The following is a 21,081-nucleotide window of genomic DNA, read 5'->3' as shown; positions in this document are numbered from 1 at the left end:
TTCTTAAGAGTTCCAAATTGAAAGAGTAAGAATTGTTTGTTTCTGCTTTGTATATGTTTCCACCTTCCATAGGGGTTTCAGTATCAGTCCTTAGAACTGACTAACATAGTAATACTGAATTGGAATCTTAAGGGCTTCCTGGTTTATATGATTTTTGTTGTTGTTAAAGGTGCACGCCCCAAGTTGGGACGCCGACATAGTATGGAAAACATGGAACTTATGAAGTTAACACCAGAAAAGGTTGGCAATTTTTATACTTTAAATTTTGTGAATTGTTATAAAATATTTTATTAACTTTTAATTTAAGTGAAATAGTTTAAATAAGCTTTGTCCTAAGTGGATATCACTTAAAAATTTGCCTTTAAAAAGAATCAGGAATCTTAAAAAGTACATTGTAAAAGAATGTGTACAATAAGCTGTCATCTGTTTAAGAAAAGGATACATGCATATATATCCTTTGTAGATGCATAAAACATTTCTGGAAGGATAGGTGAGAAATTGAACAGTCATTGCTTCTAAGAAGAGGTGTTGGTATCTGACTTAGAAATCAGTTTAACTGTTTGAATAATGTACCCACCCCTTTTTTTTTAACCTCTTCTTTTCTTTTTTTTTCCTTTTCTTGTCAACCAAATAACAGCAACATTATTGGCAGGAATCAGAGTTAAGATTTTACCAAGCTATAAAACCAAAGCAAACCTTTCACTGACAAGTCCTTTCTAACCCTGCAGTCCTGTAGGACAGAGTAGAAGTGCCCCAAAGAGTTTCCAAGGCTGTAAATCTTCAGGAAAACCAACTGCCATATCTTTCTTTGGCAGAGCAGCTGGTGAATTCGAACCAGCAACCATTGGGTTGGCAGCTAAGTGTTTAAGGTGCCACCAGGGCTCCTTTACCAAGCTATAGCATGTTCATAATTGATGACAATGGCAAATTATATTTATGATCAAAAGAATGATAGTTTTTTAGCTGCAGTTTTGGTAAAGCACTTCTTTAGCTGACACATTACTTTTTATTCAGGATGTGTTTTCTCTAGGCTATTTTCTTTGGTAATAGATGAGACTTGATTGTAAAAAGATTATTGAAGAACAAATCAAGTGAACCACATGTACAGAATCACAGGCCACTTTCTTCTACCACTGTTAACTTTTCTTAATTGTTAAAATAGGCTTTCATTTGTTTATGGTACATAATTGTTGAATGCTTTCTTAAATGCATATAGCAACTTTAGAAAATTCCAGCAAGGAAATTAAAATCATAAATAATCCTACCTCCCAATGGTAACTACAGTTAGTATTTTTATATTTCATATAAATATTATATTATAATAGCTGGTTATATCTCTCTGTATTAAATACTGTTCTGCTCTATCATTACAATGATTTTTGAATATTGACACTTTTTTATATACAAATAGTCTTCATAAGACAGACATTTAATTGTCTTGGACATAGAGCTAAGATTTTTTTGTTCCAAACATCCACAGAGTTGTTAAAAAGCTCCGGTTACTTCTCAAAGACTTTGTCATAAACCAAAAAAAAAAAAAAAAAAAACCTAGAAAAACTCACTGCCATCAAGTCAATCCTGACTCATAGTGACCCTTCCTTGGGTTCCTCTACAGAAGTAGATTGCCCAATCTTCCTTCCAAGGAGTGGTTGTTAGGTTTGAACCTCCAGCCTTCTGGTTAGCAGTCAAATGCCTTAAGCACTATGCCACCAGAGCTCCCATAATATCCCCAAAATATTCAGCACTTGTCAGTAGTTCCCAAATATGGATGTTAGACCCACAAATTTCACTTCCCCCCAAGAATAAAAAAAAAAAACATTTAACGGATTTCACATCTCTTTTCCTCCTCCTTGTAAGAACTACTAACAAGTAGCAACGTTAATTAGCTCCTTTCTGCCTAACCTCTGTAGTGGTATGAAACAGTAAATTCCACAAGAAGCTGGCCAAATTTAATCCTGTAATTCTCCAAGACTTAAATAATGATAAAGTTCTATCTCTAATTTAAAATGTTTAAGCGGAATTAGTTCTTGTATCATAATAAAGTTGTCAAAGAATCCTCTATTTCATTATTCTCAACAAAAGCTAGGCCCCAAGCCCGCTAGAGCCAGGAAAGGGAGGGAGCGGAGCGGCCAGGGACCACAGGAAGGGCAGGATCCAGGTAAGGGGCAGGAGGCAAAGCAGGCCCCAAGCGCCTAGAGCCAGGAAGGAGATGGAGTGGCCAGGGACCACAAAGTGGCAGATTCCAGGTAGGAATTAGGTAAGGGGAGAGGGCAGAGGTTTCCAACAGTAAGGGAGACAAACTTGTCTGTCAGTTTGTCATCTTGTGGGGCTTGTACGTTGCTGTGAGGCTTGAGGCTGTCCCACCAGTGTTTCAGATGCCAGCACAGTTGTACATGGTACACAGGTTTCAATGCAGCTAGCTTACAGACTATGACAGACTAGAAAGAAAGAAGAGGCCATCCACTTCTCAAAAACTGGCCAGAGAAAATCTTACGAATAGCAGAGAAACACTGTCTAATATATTACTGGGCGACTTTATGAATAGCTTGGAAACATTGTCCAGCACAGTGAAAGAAGACGAGCCCCCTGGGTCGGAAGGCACTCGACACAGGACTGGGAAAGGGCTGCCTCATCAGAGTAGAACCAACCTTAATGATATCGATAAAGTAAGTCAGGACCTCCATGTGCTGACGTGACATGACTTAAATTGAGGAGAAACAGCTGCAAACATCCATTAATAATCGGAACATGGATTATATGAAGTAGGAATCTAGGAAAATTGGAAGTTGTCAGAAATGCAATGCAACGCATAAAGATTGATATCCTAGGCATTAGGGAAATGGACCAGTTTTGTCCATTTTGAATCAGACAACCATATGATCTATTATGCCGGGAATGACAAATTAAAGAGGGATGGTGTGGCATTCATCATCACAAAGGATGTTTCAAGATCTTTCCTGAAGTACAATACTGTCAGTGATAGGATAATATCCATACATCTGCAAGGAAGACCTGTTAATACTACTATTATTCAAATTTACACACCAACCACCAAAGCCAAAGATGAGGAAATTGAAGATTTTTATCAACTTCTGCAGTCTGAAATTGACCGAACATGCAATTAAGATGTGTTGCTTATCACTGGTGATTGGAGTGCAAAATTTGGAAACAAAGAAGAATCACCAGTAGTTGGAAAATTTGGCCTTGGTGACAGAACTAATGCTGGAGATCGCATGATAGAATTTTGCAAGACCGCGACTTATTCATTGCAAATACCTTTTTTTTTAACAACACAAACGGCGGTTATACTCATTGACTTCACCATATGGAGTACACAGGAATCAGATTGACTACATCAGTGGCAAGAGGAGATGGAAAATCTCAATATCTTCAGCCAAAACAAGGCCAGGAGCTGATTGTGGAACAGACCGTCAACTGCTCATCTGTAAGTTCCACTTGAAGTTGAAGACAATTAAAACAAGTCCACAAGAGCCAAAATATGACCATGAATATATCCCTCTTGAGTTTAGAGACCATCTCAAGAATAGATTTGATGCATTGAACACCAGTGACTAAAAACCAGATGAATTGTGGGATGACATCAAGAACATCATCCATAAAGAAAGCAAGAGGTCATTAAAAAGACAAGAAAGAAAACACCAAAATGGATGTAAGAAGAGACTCTGAAACTTGCCCTTGAATGGAGAGTAGTTAAAACAAATGGAAGAAATGACAAGATAAAAGAGCTGAACAGAAGATTTCAAAGAGTAGCTCAAGAAGACAAAGCCAATTATTATAAGGAAATGTGCAAAGACCTGGAGTTAGAAAACCAAAAGGGAAGAACAGGCTCAGCATTTCTCAAGCTGAAAGAACTGAGGAAAAAAATTAAGCCCTGAGTTGCAATATTGAAAGATTCTATGGGCAAAATATTGAATGATGCAGGAAGCATCAAAAGAAGATGGAAGCAATACACAGAGTCACTGTACCAAAAAGAACTGGTTGATCTTCATTTCAGGAGGTGGCATATATTCAAGAACCAATAGTATTAAAGGAAGAAATCAAAGCTGCACTGAAAGAATTGTCCAAGAACAAGGCTCCAGAAATTGATGGAATGCCCATTGAGATGTTTCAACAAACGGATGCTGTGTTGGGGGCACTCACTGGGCTATGCCAAGAGATTTGAAAGACAGCTACCTGGTCAACTGACTGGAAGAGATCCATATTTGTACCCATTCCAAAGAAAGGTGATCCCACAGAATGTGGAAATTATTGAACAATATCATTAATATTGCATGCAAGTAAAATATTACTGAAGATAATTCAGAAACAGTTGTAGCAGTATATTGACAGAGAACTTCCAGAAATGCAAGCTGGATTCAGAAGAGAACATGGAACGAAGGATATTATTGCTGATGTCAGATGGATCTTGGCTCAAAGTAAAGAATATCAGAAAGATGTTTACTTGTGTTTTATTGACTATACAAAAGCATTTGATTGTGTGGATCATAACAAATTGTGGATAACATTGAGAAGAATGGGAATTCCAGAACACTTAATTGTACTCATGAGGAACCTGTACATAGAACAGGAGGCTGTCATTTGAACAGAAAAAGGGAACACTGCATGGTTTAAAATAAAAAAGGGATGCATCAGGGTTGTATCCTTTCACCATACTTACTCAATCTGTATGCTGAGCAATTAATCTGAGAAGCTGGACTATATGAAGAAGAATGTGGCATCAGGATTGAAGGAAGAATCATTAACAATCTGCAATATGCTGATAACACAACTTTGCTTGCTGAAAGTGAGGATGACTTACTGATGAAGACTGAAGAATACAGCCTTCATTATGGATTATATCTTAATATAAGGAAAAGAAAAATCCGCACAACTGGACCAATAAGCAGCATCACAATAAATGGAGAAAAGATTGAAGTTGTCAAAGACTTCACATTGCTTGGTTCTATAGTCGACGCCAGTGGAAGCAGCAGTCAGGACATCAGACGACATATAGCACTGGGCAAATCAGCTGCAAAGGACTTCTTTCAAGTGCTGAAGAGCAAAGATGTCTTCTTGAGGACTAAGGTGCACCTGACACAAGCTATGGTATTTTTCAATTACCTCATATGCATGTGAGAGCTGGACAGTGAATAAGGAAGACTGAAGAAGAATTGATACTTTTGAGCTGTGGTGTTGGCGAAGAATGCTGAAAGTACCATGGACTGCTAAAAGAATTAACAGGTCTGTCCTGGAGGAAGTGCAGCCAAAATGCTCCTTGGAGGCGAGAATGGCCAAACTTTGTCCTTCATGCTTTGGTCATGTTGTCAGAAGGGACCATTCCCTGGAAAAGGATGTCAGTCTTGGTAAGGTGGAGGGTTGAAGAAAGAGGGGAAGGCCCTCAACAGGATGGACTGACATAGTGGCAGCGGCGATGGACTCAAGTATAGCAAGGATCGTGGAGCTGGCGCAGGACAGGGCTGTGTTTCGTTCTGCCATGCATAGAGTCGCTGTAAGTTGGAGACGACTCGATGGCACCTAACAACAACAACAACAAAGTCAAGAAGTGGATATAAAGAAAAAGGGAGACTTCTGCTTTAAGACACTTCTCGGGGAAAAAGTGTGATGAGAGGAAACTTTTGAGACTGAATGCTGAAGATGTCTTTTCTTTCCCTAACATTTGGTAATTTTGCTGACTATAGGAGCTCTGGTAGCATAGTGCCTAAGGCACTTGACTGCTAACCAGAAGGCTGGCGGTTCAAACCCGCCAGCCACTCCTTGGAAGGAAGGTTGGGCATTCCTACTTCCGTAGTGATACTGCCTCGGAAACCCAAGGAGGGGTCGCTATGAGTCTGGGCCGACTTGATGGCAAATAACAACAACAACAACAACATAGAATTCTAGGTGGAAATAATTTTCCTTCATGATTTTGGAGATAGTTGTTTTACTCTCTTCTTGTTTTCAGTGTTGTTGAGAAGTCCAAATAATTATTTAAAAGTAAACCCACTGTCATTGAATTGATTCCGATTCATAGTGATCCCCAATGTGTTTCCGAGGCAGTAAATCTCTGTGAAAGTAGATTGCCCCATCTTCCTTCCGAGGAGCAGCTGATGGGTTTGAACTGCCGGGCTTCTGGTTTGCAGTCAAATGCCTTAGGCACTACACTACCAGAGCTTCGTAAATAATTGTATAGGAAACATTTTTAATTTTGTCACATTCCTGCTTTGAATTTAGGTACAGTTTTATGTTCTAACATCAAGGTCATTTTCTTATTCTTTGATCAGAAGACCTTGGAATTCACTCTAGCAAATAACTTCCCCTGTGATGCAGAAGTAGATGTTGGAAAACTTGCTTGGTTCTCTTGTTAGCCTTGGGGCAGGGTTCTTTTAATTTATGCCTCATGGGAGAATTTTATGGGTAATGGAAATGTTCTACATCTCAGTTGTTGTAGGAGTTATATGGCTTCCAATAATACTCTGAAAATGTCTGCATCTCATTGTATGTAAACTTTACCTTTGAAAAAATGTGCCTCACCAAAATGATCATTTACTACATACATAAAGTGGACCTTAGAGTGACTTGCAAATGCTTAAAACTGTTAAAACTACAAATGTTGAGGACCTACTTAATGTATGTACTGTATGTTTTCCTTGCACTCAGTAAATACTTTGAGTCTGTTAGAGGTTGTCATGGGAGCTTTGGTGATGTAGTGCCTAAGGCATTTGACTGCGAACCAGAAGGCTGGAGGTTCAAACCCACCAGCCACTCCTTGGAAGGAAGACTGGGCAATCTACTTCTGTAGAGATACTGCCTTGAAAACTCAAGGAGGGGTTGCTGTGAGTTGGAATCTACTCGATTTAAACCAGATCTAAACTAAAACTAAACCAAACTAAACTAGTTGCCACTGAATTGATTTTGACTCCTAGTGACCTTGTAGGACAAGTAGAACTGCCCCATGGGGTTTCTAAGGCTATACGTCTGTAAGGAGACAGATTGCCACATTTTTTCTCCCAGAGTGACTAGTGGGTTCCAACTGTCAGCCTTTTATTTAGCAGCTGAGTGCTTAACCACAGTTCCACTAGGGCTCCTCAAAACCAGATCGAGACTTATAGAAATTGCTGACTAAGTGTTGCGAATATTGAAAATTTTGTATGACATAGTGTAAAACATTATAGTTTTATCAGGAGAAAAATTAAGGTTGCTATATAACTTTTCTCAGAAGGAAGGTTGGGCAATCTACTTCCGTAGTGATACTGCCTTGGAAACCCAAGGAGGGGTTGCTATGAGTCGGGGCTGACTCGATGGCATATAACAACAACAACAACAACAATATAACTTTTAGATGTTAATTTTTTTAAATTCTACATACATCCCAAATTTCCAATAGAAACCGATTTTTAAGTAACTCACATCCAGAATAAAACTAACTCCTCTGAACATTCTAAATTTATTTTTATAGAGTTTTGGCAAACTTTCTTTTTATTCTTAGGTTCTAAAAGTTCATCATTTTAACATTTTTATAATGAGACATCCACAATATAGGTTTGGTAACATCTATTGAAAATAGATATACTGACAAAAAGGATTTTTTAAGAGATCCTGCTGCCCCAAAGTAGTGAAGATGGCAGGTTAATATTTTAGGAAATCAGGGAGAACTTTGGGGTTTTTCATGTCCTGCTTTCCATGGTAGCATAGTGCCTAAGGCACTTGACTGTTAATCAGAAGTCTGGCGGTTCAAAGCCACCAGCCACTCCTTGGAAGGAAGGTTGGGCAATCTACTTCTCTAGTGCTACTGCCTCGGCAACCCAAGGAGGGGTTGCTATGAGTCGGGTCCGACTCAGCGACACATAACAACAACAACAACTGTCCATTTGTGTTTAATTTTGTAGGTACAGAACTGGAACAGTGAAATTCTTGCTAAACAAAAACCTCTTATTGCCAAACCTTCTGCAAAACTACTCTTTGTTAACAGACTGAAGGGGAAAAAATATAAGACTAATTCTTCGACAAAAGTTCTTCAAGATGCCAGTAATTCCATCGACCACCGAATCCCAAATTCTCAGAGGGTATGTTTAAAATCAGTTTTTGAACATTTTGTTTTGTTGTGTACATAAGTTTTAATTGAATTGTATTCATACTAAATTATATATAGATTTATAATTTATATTAGCCATTTAATATAAAAGGTCTTTTTTATGTAAAGAAGTTTTCCGTGTTTCCCTATTGTTCTGTCTTCTTCAAAGCTAGAAACAGTGAGTATTCTATTCGTAGATGACTTTGCCCGCTGTTTCGTATAGTGGTTCTCTGCGTGTTTTAAGTCACTATTGTTTGCAAAAACACTACTATTTATTTCACTGTATTTTTCATACTGAGCAATTTCCTTTTATTCCTAGTTTGTTAAGTATTTTTTTTTTATCATGAAAGGGTACTATATTTTGTCATTTGCAATTTTTCTGCTTTGAATGAGGTGATCACGTGGTGTTTCCCTTTGTTCTGTTAATGTGGTGTAATACATTGACTGGTTTTCTAATGTTGAACTGCCCTTGCATTCCTGGGATAAATCCCACTTAACCATGGTATGTAATATTTTTGATATGCTTTTTGGATGTTGTTTGTCAGTATTATGTTGAAGATTTTCTCATCTATATTCATAAGGGAGTATGAGTCGTTGTCCGGTTTGGGTAGTACTAGCCTCGTAAGAAGGAATGGGGAAGTATTCCCACCTCGTAAATTAGGTTACTTCTATAAATGTTTGGTAGAATTCCTCAGTAAAGCCGTCTTGTATGGCACTTGATTTTTGTGTAATTGAAAGGTTTTTGATTCCTGATTCAGTCTCTCTTCACTTGTTATGGGTCTCTTGAGATTTCCTGTTTTTTCTTGAGTCAATATAGTCAGTTTATATATTTCTAGAAATTTGTCCATTTCGTCAAAGTTATCTAATTGGTTGGAGTACATAGTATGTTGTTCATAGTGTTCTCTTATGATCCTTTTTATTTCTGTAGGGTCAGTTGTAATGCTTCTGCTTTCATTTCTGAATTTGTCAGGCTAGCTACAGGTTTGTCAGTTTTATTTATGTTTTCAAAAGAAAAACCTTTCTGGTCTCACTGATCCTCTCTGGTGTTTCTCTGGTCTTTCATTTCATTCATTTCTGCTCATATCTTTTTATTTTCTTCCTTTTGGTAGCTTTGGGCTTAGTTTACTCTTCTTTTTCTAGTTCCTCAATTTAAAGTTAGGTATTGATTTGAGGTCTTTCTTGTCCTTTGATGTGTTTATTGCTATAAATTCCCCCCTGAGTATTACTTTCACTGCATCCTGGAAGTTTTGGTATGTTTTAATTTGACTCTTAAGTGTTTTCTGATTTCTTCCTTTACCCTTTGGTTATTTAATAGTTCTTGTTGTTACGTGCCGTCAAGTCGGCCCGACTCATAGTGACCCCTCCTTGGGTTTCCAAGGCAGTATCACTACAGAAGTAGGATTGCCCAACCATCCTTCTGAGGAGCGGCCGGTGGGTTTGAACTATAGTGCCTAAGGTACTTGACTGCTAACCAGAAGGCTAGCCTTCTGGTTAGCAGTCAAGTACCTTAGGCACTATAGTGTGTTGTTTAAATCTCACATATTTGTGTGTATTTTAGTTTGCGTTCTGTTGTTCTAGTTTCAGTCCATTGTGGTTGGCGAAGATACTTTGTATGATGTCAGTCTTTTAAAATTTATTGAGACTTGTTTTGTGACCTAGCATGTGGTGTGTCCTTGAGAATGACCCATGAGCACTGGGGAAGAATGTGTATTGTGCTTTTGTTAGGTGGAATGTTCTATATATGTCTGTTAGGTCTAGTTGGTTTTTTTTCTTTTTTTCCCCAGTTATTGAGTTAATTGCAACTCATGGTGACCCCGCGTGTGTCAGAGTTATACAAGACTCTATAGGGTTTTCAGTGGCTAGTTTTTTGGCAGTGGATTGCCAGGCCTCTCTTTCAGAGCACATCTGGGTAGGCTTGAAACTCCAAACTCTTGGTCAGTAGCAGACCTGGTTCATAGTCTTGTTCAAAGCCTCTCTTTCCTTATTGAACATCTTTCTAGATGTTCTTTCCATTATTGGAAGCATATATTGAAGTCTCTGAGTATTATTGTAGAACTCTTTGCTATTCCCTAATTCTTTCAGTAGTTGTTGCATCATGTATTTTGGGACTCTGCTGTTAGTTGCATATATACTTAGTATTGTTACATCTTCTTGATAAATTGGCTCTTTTATCACTATGTAATGTCCTTTGTCTCTTATAGAAGATTTTGACATAAAGTCTGTTTTATCTGATACTAATGTAACCCACCCCATCTCTCTTTTGGTTACTATTTGCATGGACTGTTTTTCTCCATCTTTTTACTTTCAACCTATTTATGCCTTTGGGCCCCAAATGTGTCTCTTGTAGGCTGCATATGTATGGATCATGTTTTGTTTTGTTTTTTAATCCGTTCTCCCACTCTCTGCCTTTTGATTGGACAGTTTAGTCTATGTGTGTGTAAGGTGATTACTGCAAAGGAAGGACTTATTTTGCCATTTGTTTTTTGTGTGGCATATACCTTCTTTGTCCCTCATTTCCTCTAAAACTGTCATCACTTGTGTTTAGTTGAGTTTTTATAGTAAACCATTTTGATTCCTTCTCCTTTCTTTTATGTTTATTTCTGAGATATTTTCTTTGTAGTTCCGATGAGGATTACATTTAACTTCTTAAATGTATAACAACCTAGTTTAAACTGATACCGACTTAAGTTCAATAAGATATAAAAACTCTATCCCTATACTGCTCCTGCTGCACTTCGTGTAATTGTTATCATCAGTTACATCTTTGTACATTATATACCCAATAGCATAAATTCATAATTATGTTTTATGTATTTGTCTTTTGAAATTATGTAGGACATAACTACTGAAGTTGAAAACCCAAAATATCGTAAAACTGGCTCTTGTATTTGGACATGAAATTACCTTTATTGGAGATCTTTTCTATAGATGTCTTTTAAGTTACTGTCGAGGACCCCTTCAGTTCTATCTGGAAAAATCCCTTTAGCATTTCTATAGTACAGGTCTAGTTCTCACAGACTCCCTCAACGTTTGTTTATCTGGGAATATCTTAATTTCCACCCTCATCCTTGAAACACAGTTTTGCAGAATATTGAATTCTTGGTTAACAGTTCTTTCCTTTCAGCACTTTAATATGTCATCCCATTGCCTTCTAGCCTCCAGGATTTCTGAGGAGAAATCAGCACTTAATCCTATTGAGGGTCTTGTATATGACATTTCTATTCTCTCTTGATGCTTTCATGATTCTCTCTTTATCATTGGATTTCAGGAGTTGGATTATACTGTGTCTTGGTCTGTATCTTTTTTAATTTATACTACGTGGAGTTTATTGAGTTGATGTGTTTGTAGATTTATATCCTTCATCCTGTTTGGAAAGTTTTCTTTCTGTTCCTTTCTCTTTTTTTTTTTTTTTCCTGGCATTCCCATGATGTGTATGTTGGTTCAGTTGGTGGTGTCTCACAGTTCCATTAGGCTTAGCTCAGCTTTCTTGACCCCATAATATGTGTGTGTATGTGTGTGTACACCTCTGTAGTAATACTTACATCATCATGAAAATGACTTCCTTTATTAACCATTGCATTCATCATATGACTCTTTCCATATGAAATATGACAGGTTATTTCCCCTCCCCAAATATTCATTCATTTGAAGTTTGCATTCTTCCACATCTTCAAATCTTTTATAATGAAAGGCCTTGGAAATCACTAGGCTAGGAAAATACACTATGCTCTCTTCCTTAGTTTACCAGTTTTACAAAGGTCAGCTCATTTAAATGTTGTTGTAGAATCTTAGCACTGAGCTGTCAGCCTGCGGCACGTGCTGTATCACAACCATATGTGTTAATTCTGGGGCATTACCTGCAGCAGTTCCCCTGAGTCTAAGTGTCTTTAGCCTTAAAAATACAGGAATTAAAAACCAAAAGTAACAAGAAGTGCTTTTTGTTAGTTAGGTTGAAATGATACCTATTCTTATTACCAATGTTGCCATCTTGTATTCATTTGAAAAATAAAATGTAATTTTTTTATTTTTAATATTCATCCTTTATTTTTTGCATTTGAGTGCATCATGATGTTGTTCCATCAATAATCTGAGGATAATGCTGGAATATTTAGGTGAAGTAGATTTTCTCTCAATCTTTTAGAAAATCAGTGCAGATACTATTGGCGACGAGGGGTTCTTTGATTTATTAAGCCGATTTCAAAGCAATAGGATGGACGACCAGAGATGTTGCCTACAGGAAAAGAACTGCCGGACAGCGTCAGCAGCAGCTTCTTCCACTCCCCACAAAATGATGCTAAAAAGTAAGTTACCTGTGCCTCTCCCTTAATTTTAGTAGTCTTTCTGATTATTCCGTGCTTTTTCACAGTATGATAAACGAGTCTGAATCCAGGTGTCTCTGAATTAGATAGTGATTGTTACATGTGCTTCATAATTATATATAAAATGTGAATGCTTCACATCCAAATTAAAATGCCAGAGCAGACTAAAGAATTACTGCTAAGGCTGTAGCTAAGGCTACCTGAGCCTTAAGGCCCCTAGGTGGCACAAATGGTTTGCACTCACCTGCTAACCTAAAGGTTGGCAGATTGAACCCACTCAGCAGCACTGCAGAAGAAAGGCCTGGCAGTCTGCTTCCATTAAGACTATAGCCAAATACCTTCTGGAACAGTTCTACTTTGTAACATGTGGGGTCACCATGAGTTGGCATCAACAACAACTAACAGCAACACTTGGGTCTTAGAGACAGCTCAGGCTTACCTGATCCTTCGAAAGATCTTAAACAGGCCCTTACAGTTTCCTATTTCAGCTACCAACAGATTTCCTCTGCCACAGACCAAAGCTTATCAGCATCGCTTAACTCTCAGTTTAGCTCCCTAAGTAATTCCTATCCAATACACGGAGTTAAAGACACTTCCCATTCACCCTAATCTGAGGATATGTAAGAAAAACAGTATATTCACCTTCTCAAGCCTAAATCTGTATGTGTAAAATTTCATTTTGGGTGGGCGCTAGATAATGAGAATTATGTAGTCAAATCTGAGTACTGCCAAGTGGATCATTTGAAGTACTGTGGGGTTCATTTTTCATCTTTCTCCCCCACTAAAAAAAACATGCCCATCTAGTCAACCCCCAGGCTCTGAGTGACTGTGACAAGAAGTGAGAGCAGGTGTTGGGGCTGAACAAGGCAGGATAGAACCAGGTATATATGACACATATGCTTACGCACCTTTGTAATGATATTTTGGATTTTTTTTTTTTTTCTTTTTTGATTTCTTCATAGCACCATCTGTTTCTGTGGTGTCCCCCAACACAGATGAATTTTTGGATCTTCTTGCTAGCTCACAGAGCCGCCGTCTGGATGACCAGAGAGCCAGTTTCAATAATTTGCCAGGGCTTCACCTGACACAAAACAATAAAAAGTCCATACTGGGCCACCTGATGACCAGTGACAATAAAGAGCCTGAGGAAGACTTCTTTGACATCCTTGTAAAATGTCAAGTATGCCTGCATATTTTTTTCATTCACTATATAGCTCACATGTCATTTAGAGTTTTGGGGTTATTAGAATTCCTTGTACTTGAGGTTCCACGAGGCTCACTTTGCATTAGGGAAGCAGGTGGTTGTTCTGTAGAGGTGCCCATTTTTACTTGTCCTTATTTTGTATTCCTTTTGGCTGGTGAAGTGAAAGATCGCTGATGACAGTGTCTGAGCTGTGGTAGAGAGGAGACTAGAAAGGGTGTGGGATGAAACCTAGAGAAGAGTCATGCCCCCTAAGTTTTAGGAGGTGGCGTAAGTGGCCAGCGATGACTGTGGAAAGGGGCTAGCTGTCCGGTTTCCCATTTTAGAGAAATGTACATATTGAGATAGCTTTCTTAACTAGTTTAATAATTATTAACCAAAGTGGTTAAGGACTGTCTTAAATGGCCTACACATAGTACCATGAGAACAGCAGTGCTGTTGTCACTGAAAAGTGACATTTTCTTGGCCTGACCCTAGTTCTGTCAGTCAGTTTCCTCGTTTATAAAAAGATGAGATGATAGGTGATACCTGCCTCCTGTTCATTCAACAACAAAATTTTGTTCAACAAAATATTATTGAACACCTATTATATTTTCATGTACTATTGTAGGCATTAGGGATGTACTTGCTTCTTCTCTTTTTTTTTTTTTAATTGTTATTTGGATGAAAGTTTACAAAGCAAATTTATTTTCCGTACAGCAGTTCATACATATTTGGTTTTGTTACATTGATTGCAATCCCCATAATTTAACATCTCCCTTCGCACTCTCTCCCTGTGGTTCCTTTCCTGTGTCCTCCTTTCCTGTGCATTCTGCTCTCTGATCTGTCTCCTTGTGCAAATACTGCCCTTCTGATCTCCCATGATTGATTCTTCTAAGGAGTGTACCTACATGGGGTGGTAGGTACCTTATATGCCTGTCTGTTGTTTTGCTGGAAGCCACAGGAGTGAATTCAATTCCAGACCCAAAGGGTGACTAGGGACCATAGTCTTGGGAGTTTTTACCAATCTCCATCAGACCAGTGAGCCTGGTTGTTTTATGACTGAGTTTTGTTCTATGTTTTTCTCCTACTCCATGCAGGATCTCCTGCACTGATCCCTTTCTGAGCGGCTGACAGTGGTAGCCGGGCACCATGTAATTCTTCCAGTCTCAGTGTCATAGAGGCTGAGGTTCATATGGTCCACTAGTCCCTTGGACTAATTGTTCCCATACATCTTTGGTATTCCTTCAGCCTCCTTTGCCCTGGAGGAGGAGAAACCAGTTGTTGCATCTAGATGGCTGCTTGCAAGCTTTTAAGACCCCAGTCACTGCTCACCTAAGTAGGATGTAGAACACTGTTTTTTGTGTAGTATGTTATGCCAGTTGAGTTTAATTCCCCTGTGACCATGGTCCTGCATCCACAGGCCCAACAACTTGCTCCCTCAGGATACACTTGATTTTTAAAGGAGCCTGCATTTTAGTAGGAGAGACAGTTGAACAAGTTTATATATATTACATATCAGTAACGATCTTTTCTGTAAGGAAAAGTAAAGCAGGGTAAAGGGATCATGGGTAACCGGGGGAGGGGTGGTGGTTATGGTGCATCTATTTTAGACAGAGTGTTTATGGAAAACCTTTCTGGAGTGACATTTGAACAGAGACTTATATGAGGTGCAGGATTCAGCTATGGGAATAATAAAAGAATATTCCATGCATGGGAAACACCAAGTACTCTCTTGGATATAACAGTGTAGCAGGTTCACAGAATGGCAAGGCGGCCAGTGTGAGCAAGGGCGTGGGGAAAGTGGTAGGAGATGACGATGGGCAAGGAATCAGAGCCTACATCACACAGGCTTCTGTAGGCCTGGAAGATGGAGGATTCTGAGCTAGTAAGTGACATGGCATTTTTATCTTTTAAAAGATCCTTCTGGCTGCTATTGAAAGAATGTAGCATGACAAGGGGGTGAGCAGGAAAACTAGTTGGGGCGCAAGTGTAGTAATCCAGGCAAGATATTGGTGGCCTGAGCTATGACGTACACAAGGGGCAGCTAGAGTCCTTACTGTGGGAGCTTACTCCACTGCAGGGGCCTTCTGTAGCAGTTTCCAACAGCCTGGCAACCAGCAATTACCAAATGGGAACAGATCACCATGGAGGTCTGCCTTACTGCTATCAGCCCTCCCTGTAGTCTGTTGGCTTTGGGTGTAGCCTCCATTAAGGATGCCTGCTTCTTAGCACACAGCAGCCGCAGTCAGCCGTCCTCAGCACCAGTCCAAAGGTGGAGCAGACAGACCTGAACTGGGTCAGTTGGTTTCACAGAACTGAGCTATGGGGTGCCAGGGAGACCTGTAGAGTTTTAACTGTGAAAGCAGACTCCACTACTGCATGGGCATCTGTAGCAGTTTGCAGTAGGCTTGCAGCAGACAATGTCTTGGTAGCGGAGGTGCTGACACACTCCAGGTGGAACCCCGGGAGGTCTGCCTGGTTGATTTTAGGGCAGAAGCTTGGAGTCCTGAGTCCCTTCGTACAGGCAGGGGCTGTGGTGGTTAGGGAAGCAGCTCTTGTTCTAGGGCCTCTACCCCAACTCAGTGCAGTCGGCAGCTAAGGAGAGAGGCAGGAACAGTGAGAGAAGAGATTTCCTACTGTTGGCAGCACATTGGTTTGTTGATTCTTGCCTGTCTGCAGTGCCCTGCTTTTTTCTCTGTTCCCTAATTCAGAGTCCCTCAAAACTGAGCACTGTTTCTTTATTGTATTTCTTACTGTATTTGTGGGGGAGGGTCAGAATGATGGTCTGTTTATGCCACCATCTTCCCAGAATTCAAACTGTAGGCTTTTAAGGGCTTGCATTTCATATTTGATTAATGACATTTCTGATGAATTTCTAAAATAAGAATCCTAAGATTAGAGTTTAAAGGAAAAATTTAGTCTGGGTTATTTCCTTGATGGACTTGAAGTACCTATGACAAGTATAGGTAAACTTTTCCCACACAGGGCCAGATAGTAGATATTTTAGGCTTTGTAGGCCATACGGTCTGTGTCATAGCTGTTCGGCTGTGCCATTGTAGTGGAAAAGCAACTAGGCTGCACAGAAACAGATGTGCATCGCTGTGTTCCAGTGAAACTTTATTTACAAAAGCAGGCAATGGGATATAGTTTGCTGGTCCTGGCCTAAGACAGTATTTATAGGCTACTTACTGAATTTTTATACAAATAAGACATGCATTATATGAACTTTTTCCCCAAAAAAACCACACAACCCCCTTGGACATTAGTTTTCTGCATGTGCTATGCATGTTATATATATGTGTGCTTGTCATTTATATAGGCTCATTATATGCAGAAAATATGGTATATTGTTAGTGTCTATCATGGTATTAATATAAGGAGTCCTGGTGGTGCAGTGGTTAAGTGCTCAGCTAACTGAAAGGTTGGCGGTTCAGATTTCACCAGTGGCTCTGGGGGAGAAAAGACCGAAGATCTGCTCCTGTAAAGATTACAGCCTAGAAGCCCTGCGGGGCAGTTCTCCTGGGGTCTGTAGGGTCACTGCATCAGGATTAACTGCATAGGACACATCCTGGTGTGATCAGTCTGAGATGTCATACTTAGGAACACAGTTGACTTTGTATCTACATTAATGCCAGATTATTCCTTTGTGACAGATTATAAATAAAATAGCATGCCTTAATATAATGCACTTACTCATGAAGCGGTGGCCCTGCTTCTACATACTTATCTTCTGATCATATAGTTTCATTTTAAAGAATAATTTCTTACTCAGTTTCATTTTTCAAGATTAATTTCTAAGAGAAGAGGCATAAAAAGAAATGTTGAAGGCTGTATTTTCTTGTTGTTAATGACAGACATAATGTAGTGTGGTGCTTTCCTTCCCTGCCTGCCAGCAATTTTGTTTTAATCTCCTTCTCTTCAATCTATAGGGGTCCAGATTAGACGATCAACGATGTGCTCCACCACCTGCTGCCACAAAGGGACCGACAGTACCAGATGAGGACTTTTTTAGCCTTATTTTACGATCTCAGGCAAAAAGAATGGATGAACAGAGGGTTCTTTTACAAAGAGATCAAAACAGAGACACCGAATTTGGACTAAAGGACCTTTTACAAAACAATGCTTTGTTGGAATTGAAAACTTCAGAACAAAAGTCAGCAAACCACTAGTTACTATGCATATTTTAAAAGGCAATCTTACTTCCTTTTAGAACGCTGCAGGAAAATTTAATCTATTACTTCTTTGTTCCATAAAAGGAGAATTTATAGCACTGTAACAGCTTGAAATGTTTTTAGAATGATGTAAATATTTTAACCTTTAATAGTGTAGAATTAGTGAGCTAACATTCCTCTGGACACACCTTTGTTTAGGGTCGAAGTGTCTTGTAAGGTGCTGCATCAGCCTTTGTAATTATTGCCTGGGACTGTGTTCTTTGGCAACTCATTAGATTCATTTACCTAGCATCTGTAAACTAGAAAATTAAATGAATCCTAGACTAGAATTTAATTCTTAAAAAAGTCTTTAATAATAATTGACAATGTTTTTTTAACTTAACCATGGATATAATAGGAAATTATGCTGTTAGTAAAAAATAATGCACTTGACCAATGTAAAAAAGTCTTATAAAAAAAAATTTTTTTTTCCTAAGAAAATTTGTCTATTTTCAATACATTTTAGGCCAAAATCAGTATAAAAGAAAAATAAACTTCTTTTATTTTGGGATATTTGTAAATATATACATAGACACACACATGCACACAGTTTAAAATGGTCTCTCTTCTGTTGCAAAATGAAACCAAAAAATAAACTCACGGTGACCTCATACACATACACATTACATTACATTGACCTCATACACATACACATTACATTACACATACACATACACATTACATACAGAGTGTAACTACTTCATACAGTTTTCTGACCCCTCCTTGGGTTTCTGAGGCAGTACCACTACGGAAGTGGGATTGCCCAACCTCGGAAGGAAGGTTGGGCAGTCCTACTTCCGTAGTGATACTGCCTCGGAAACCCAAGGAGGGGTCGCTATGAGTCGGGGCCGATTCGACGGCAAATAACAACAACAACCTTCATGAAGGCAGATCACCACACCTTTCTTCCACAGCACTGCTGAGTGGGAACTGCCAACCCTTAGTAGTTGAGCAAACACTTTGTGCCATCTGGGGACCTTATTTTGCTTAATAATGTTGCTAAAACAAACTTTTATAGCACCTAATATTTAAAAAATTATGTTAAGAGCTCAGGCCACATAAATAGAAAACAGATGAAAAATTGCAAAACTTTAGTATAGAAGATGTAGGTTAGGACCTCAGTTGTCGTTAGACTTCACCTTCCTTATCCCAAAGGAGCCCTGGTAGTTCAGTACCTAAGGCATCTGACTGCTAACCAGAGGGCTGACGGTTCAAACCCACCAGCCACTCCTCGGAAGGTTGGGCAATCTACTTCCATAGTGATACTGCCTCGGGCTCGATGACAGTGAGTTTTTTTCCTTATCCCAGAATGAAGGTAGTTTATAGGGGTATAGTAGCTAGGGTTATGCGTCTACTTGGCTGGGCCTGGTTTTGAGTGGCTAGGCAGCTGGCTGTAGTATTCCCCATGATGAGACTAGTGGTCAACTCCATGGTGGAATCTACTGTGAGCAGCTGAGTAGCTGCCTGTGGGACATAGTCTGCTCCCAGGATGTAAGAAGCTTTAGGAATGGTCTACAGCCAAGTTGTTATTCAGCACCCTGCCATGTTGTCTGCCAATCTGGAGACTCTTGATGGACTTGAATCAATGGCCTGGCATGTGCTTTGGTAATAATGGGACTGTACCTTTGTACTTGTCAACCTTGGGCTTGTCAGCCTCAGCAGCCAGCAGCTGAGTGAAGAAAAGCCTCCAGCTTCAGTGGGCTGGGAGCAGAAGTCAGAGCTAAAGCCCAGTGTTGAGGGGCTTTCACCCAGCCCCTAGAGCCTGTCACTTTGAACTTGGACTTCCAGCCTCCAAATTGTGAGAATAAACTCGTTTGTTAAAGCCACCCATCTGTGGTACCTTCTGTTAGAGCGGCACTAGGTAACTAAATCAAGGGGTATTAATAGGACATGAGAGCATAAATTAAGTGTAGCTAAAGAGACAGTGGTAGGATGCAGCAGGGCCTGGACTCAGGCTGAACTGCACAGTGTAAGTGCCCGTACCCGGAACCGGTTAGCCAACACATCCAGCGCTGGTTACTTCTATTCTGCAAAGAACGTGGGATCTGCAAACCTAGACCTTTTTTATTATTTTTTTTCCTAAAAGTCCTCCAGGTAATTCTTATGGGCAAGCAGGATTAAGAACCACTTCTCTAAATGGCCAACATAAAAACAAGATGAAAAAAAAACCCTTTCAGTTACATACTCTAGACTCTAGAATCACATAAAAGACTCAGCAAAAAAAAAAAAAAATCCTTGGTTGTAAAATGGGACAAAAATTTTGCCAAAAGTACTAAGGTAAATCCTGGATTGTGTGTCTCTGTGTGTATGTATATATAATTTATAAAAAATTAGAAGAGATTATGTCCTAAATAGCATCCTTTTAAAAACTGCAGCCAAGTTTCTTGGGGCTTTTTCTTACAATAATATTCAATAAGCAAAGACAGCATACCAAACCACAATATTGTAAAAATAAGTGTTTATTTTGTGTATACAGTGGTTGTTAGACCCTGTAAGCATTTAACATTCTCAGTTTCATTTAAAAAGTGTTGTTAAAAGCTGTCTACTCCGTTCTGATTTTCCTAAAACCTTGCCACTATAAGCCTTAATTTCAAGGATAAATATTGGCACCTAACAACAACCTAAGTCAATAAACAAGCCTTCTCTCTTTTCAGATTATTAACTGGCCTTGATATGTTCCATTTGCATTAATAGTCTTCCCTGAATTGCTGTCATCACTCAACAGCAGTAGCATGCTTCCTTGCTAGCTGCCAAAGCAGAATTTCATCCCCAAATGGATCTGTAATGAAAGGATACAAAGATGAAATTATATGTAAATTAAAAGGGAAAGAATTCATTTTGGGTTGATCAAAAGCAGTCAAGAAAGGGATAAAAGTGCCAGCAGCACTTACTCCCCCAGTTTGAATCTGTGACCTGAGGCGTTCGTTCCTCTGCAGACTCAGATAAGAGCACAGACAGGACAACGACCACCCTGGGAGTGTCCTCCTCAACCACTGGGGACAGGTTTAGTCCCCATGCTTTAATGCACTCCATTTTTTTCCTGAACTCCTTCCATGTTCACAAATGTATTTGAAACACAGGAATCCTTTTCATTAATTTGTTACATGCCTGTGCTGTTATAAATATTAATACAAAATCTTTTTGTGTCTCTTGGAAGAATGATTACCCTTCTGATGAAATACTGATGTCTGCAATGCTAGGCTGCAATATTAACATGTAAAACTGAGTTATTACAGGCACCTCATAACACTTTTGGGAGACAAAAAGGAGTATTTTGTACTTGATTTAGAACATATT

The 21,081-nt window shown here is 39.2% G+C and overlaps 1 protein-coding gene across 1 annotated transcript in view; it reads left to right on the top strand.

The window, feature by feature from the left end:
* The window catches only part of GPSM2 (G protein signaling modulator 2), a 52,664-nt gene extending 34,922 nt beyond the window's left edge, over positions 1-17,742 (top strand). The window contains exons 10-14 of the mRNA XM_007949882.2: positions 170-240; positions 7,887-8,063; positions 12,213-12,372; positions 13,353-13,570; positions 17,503-17,742. Of these exons, the coding sequence (XP_007948073.1) occupies positions 170-240; positions 7,887-8,063; positions 12,213-12,372; positions 13,353-13,570; positions 17,503-17,742 (866 nt within the window). The remainder of the gene's footprint in view (positions 1-169; positions 241-7,886; positions 8,064-12,212; positions 12,373-13,352; positions 13,571-17,502) is intronic.
* Positions 17,743-21,081: the final 3,339 nt, after the last annotated feature.

The sequence above is a fragment of the Orycteropus afer genome, unplaced genomic scaffold, assembly GCF_000298275.1.
Source record: "Orycteropus afer afer isolate SDZICR_OR568_19922 unplaced genomic scaffold, OryAfe1.0 scaffold00010, whole genome shotgun sequence".
NCBI classification, from domain to species: domain Eukaryota; kingdom Metazoa; phylum Chordata; class Mammalia; order Tubulidentata; family Orycteropodidae; genus Orycteropus; species Orycteropus afer.
This window is presented reverse-complemented; position numbering and strand designations above follow the sequence as displayed.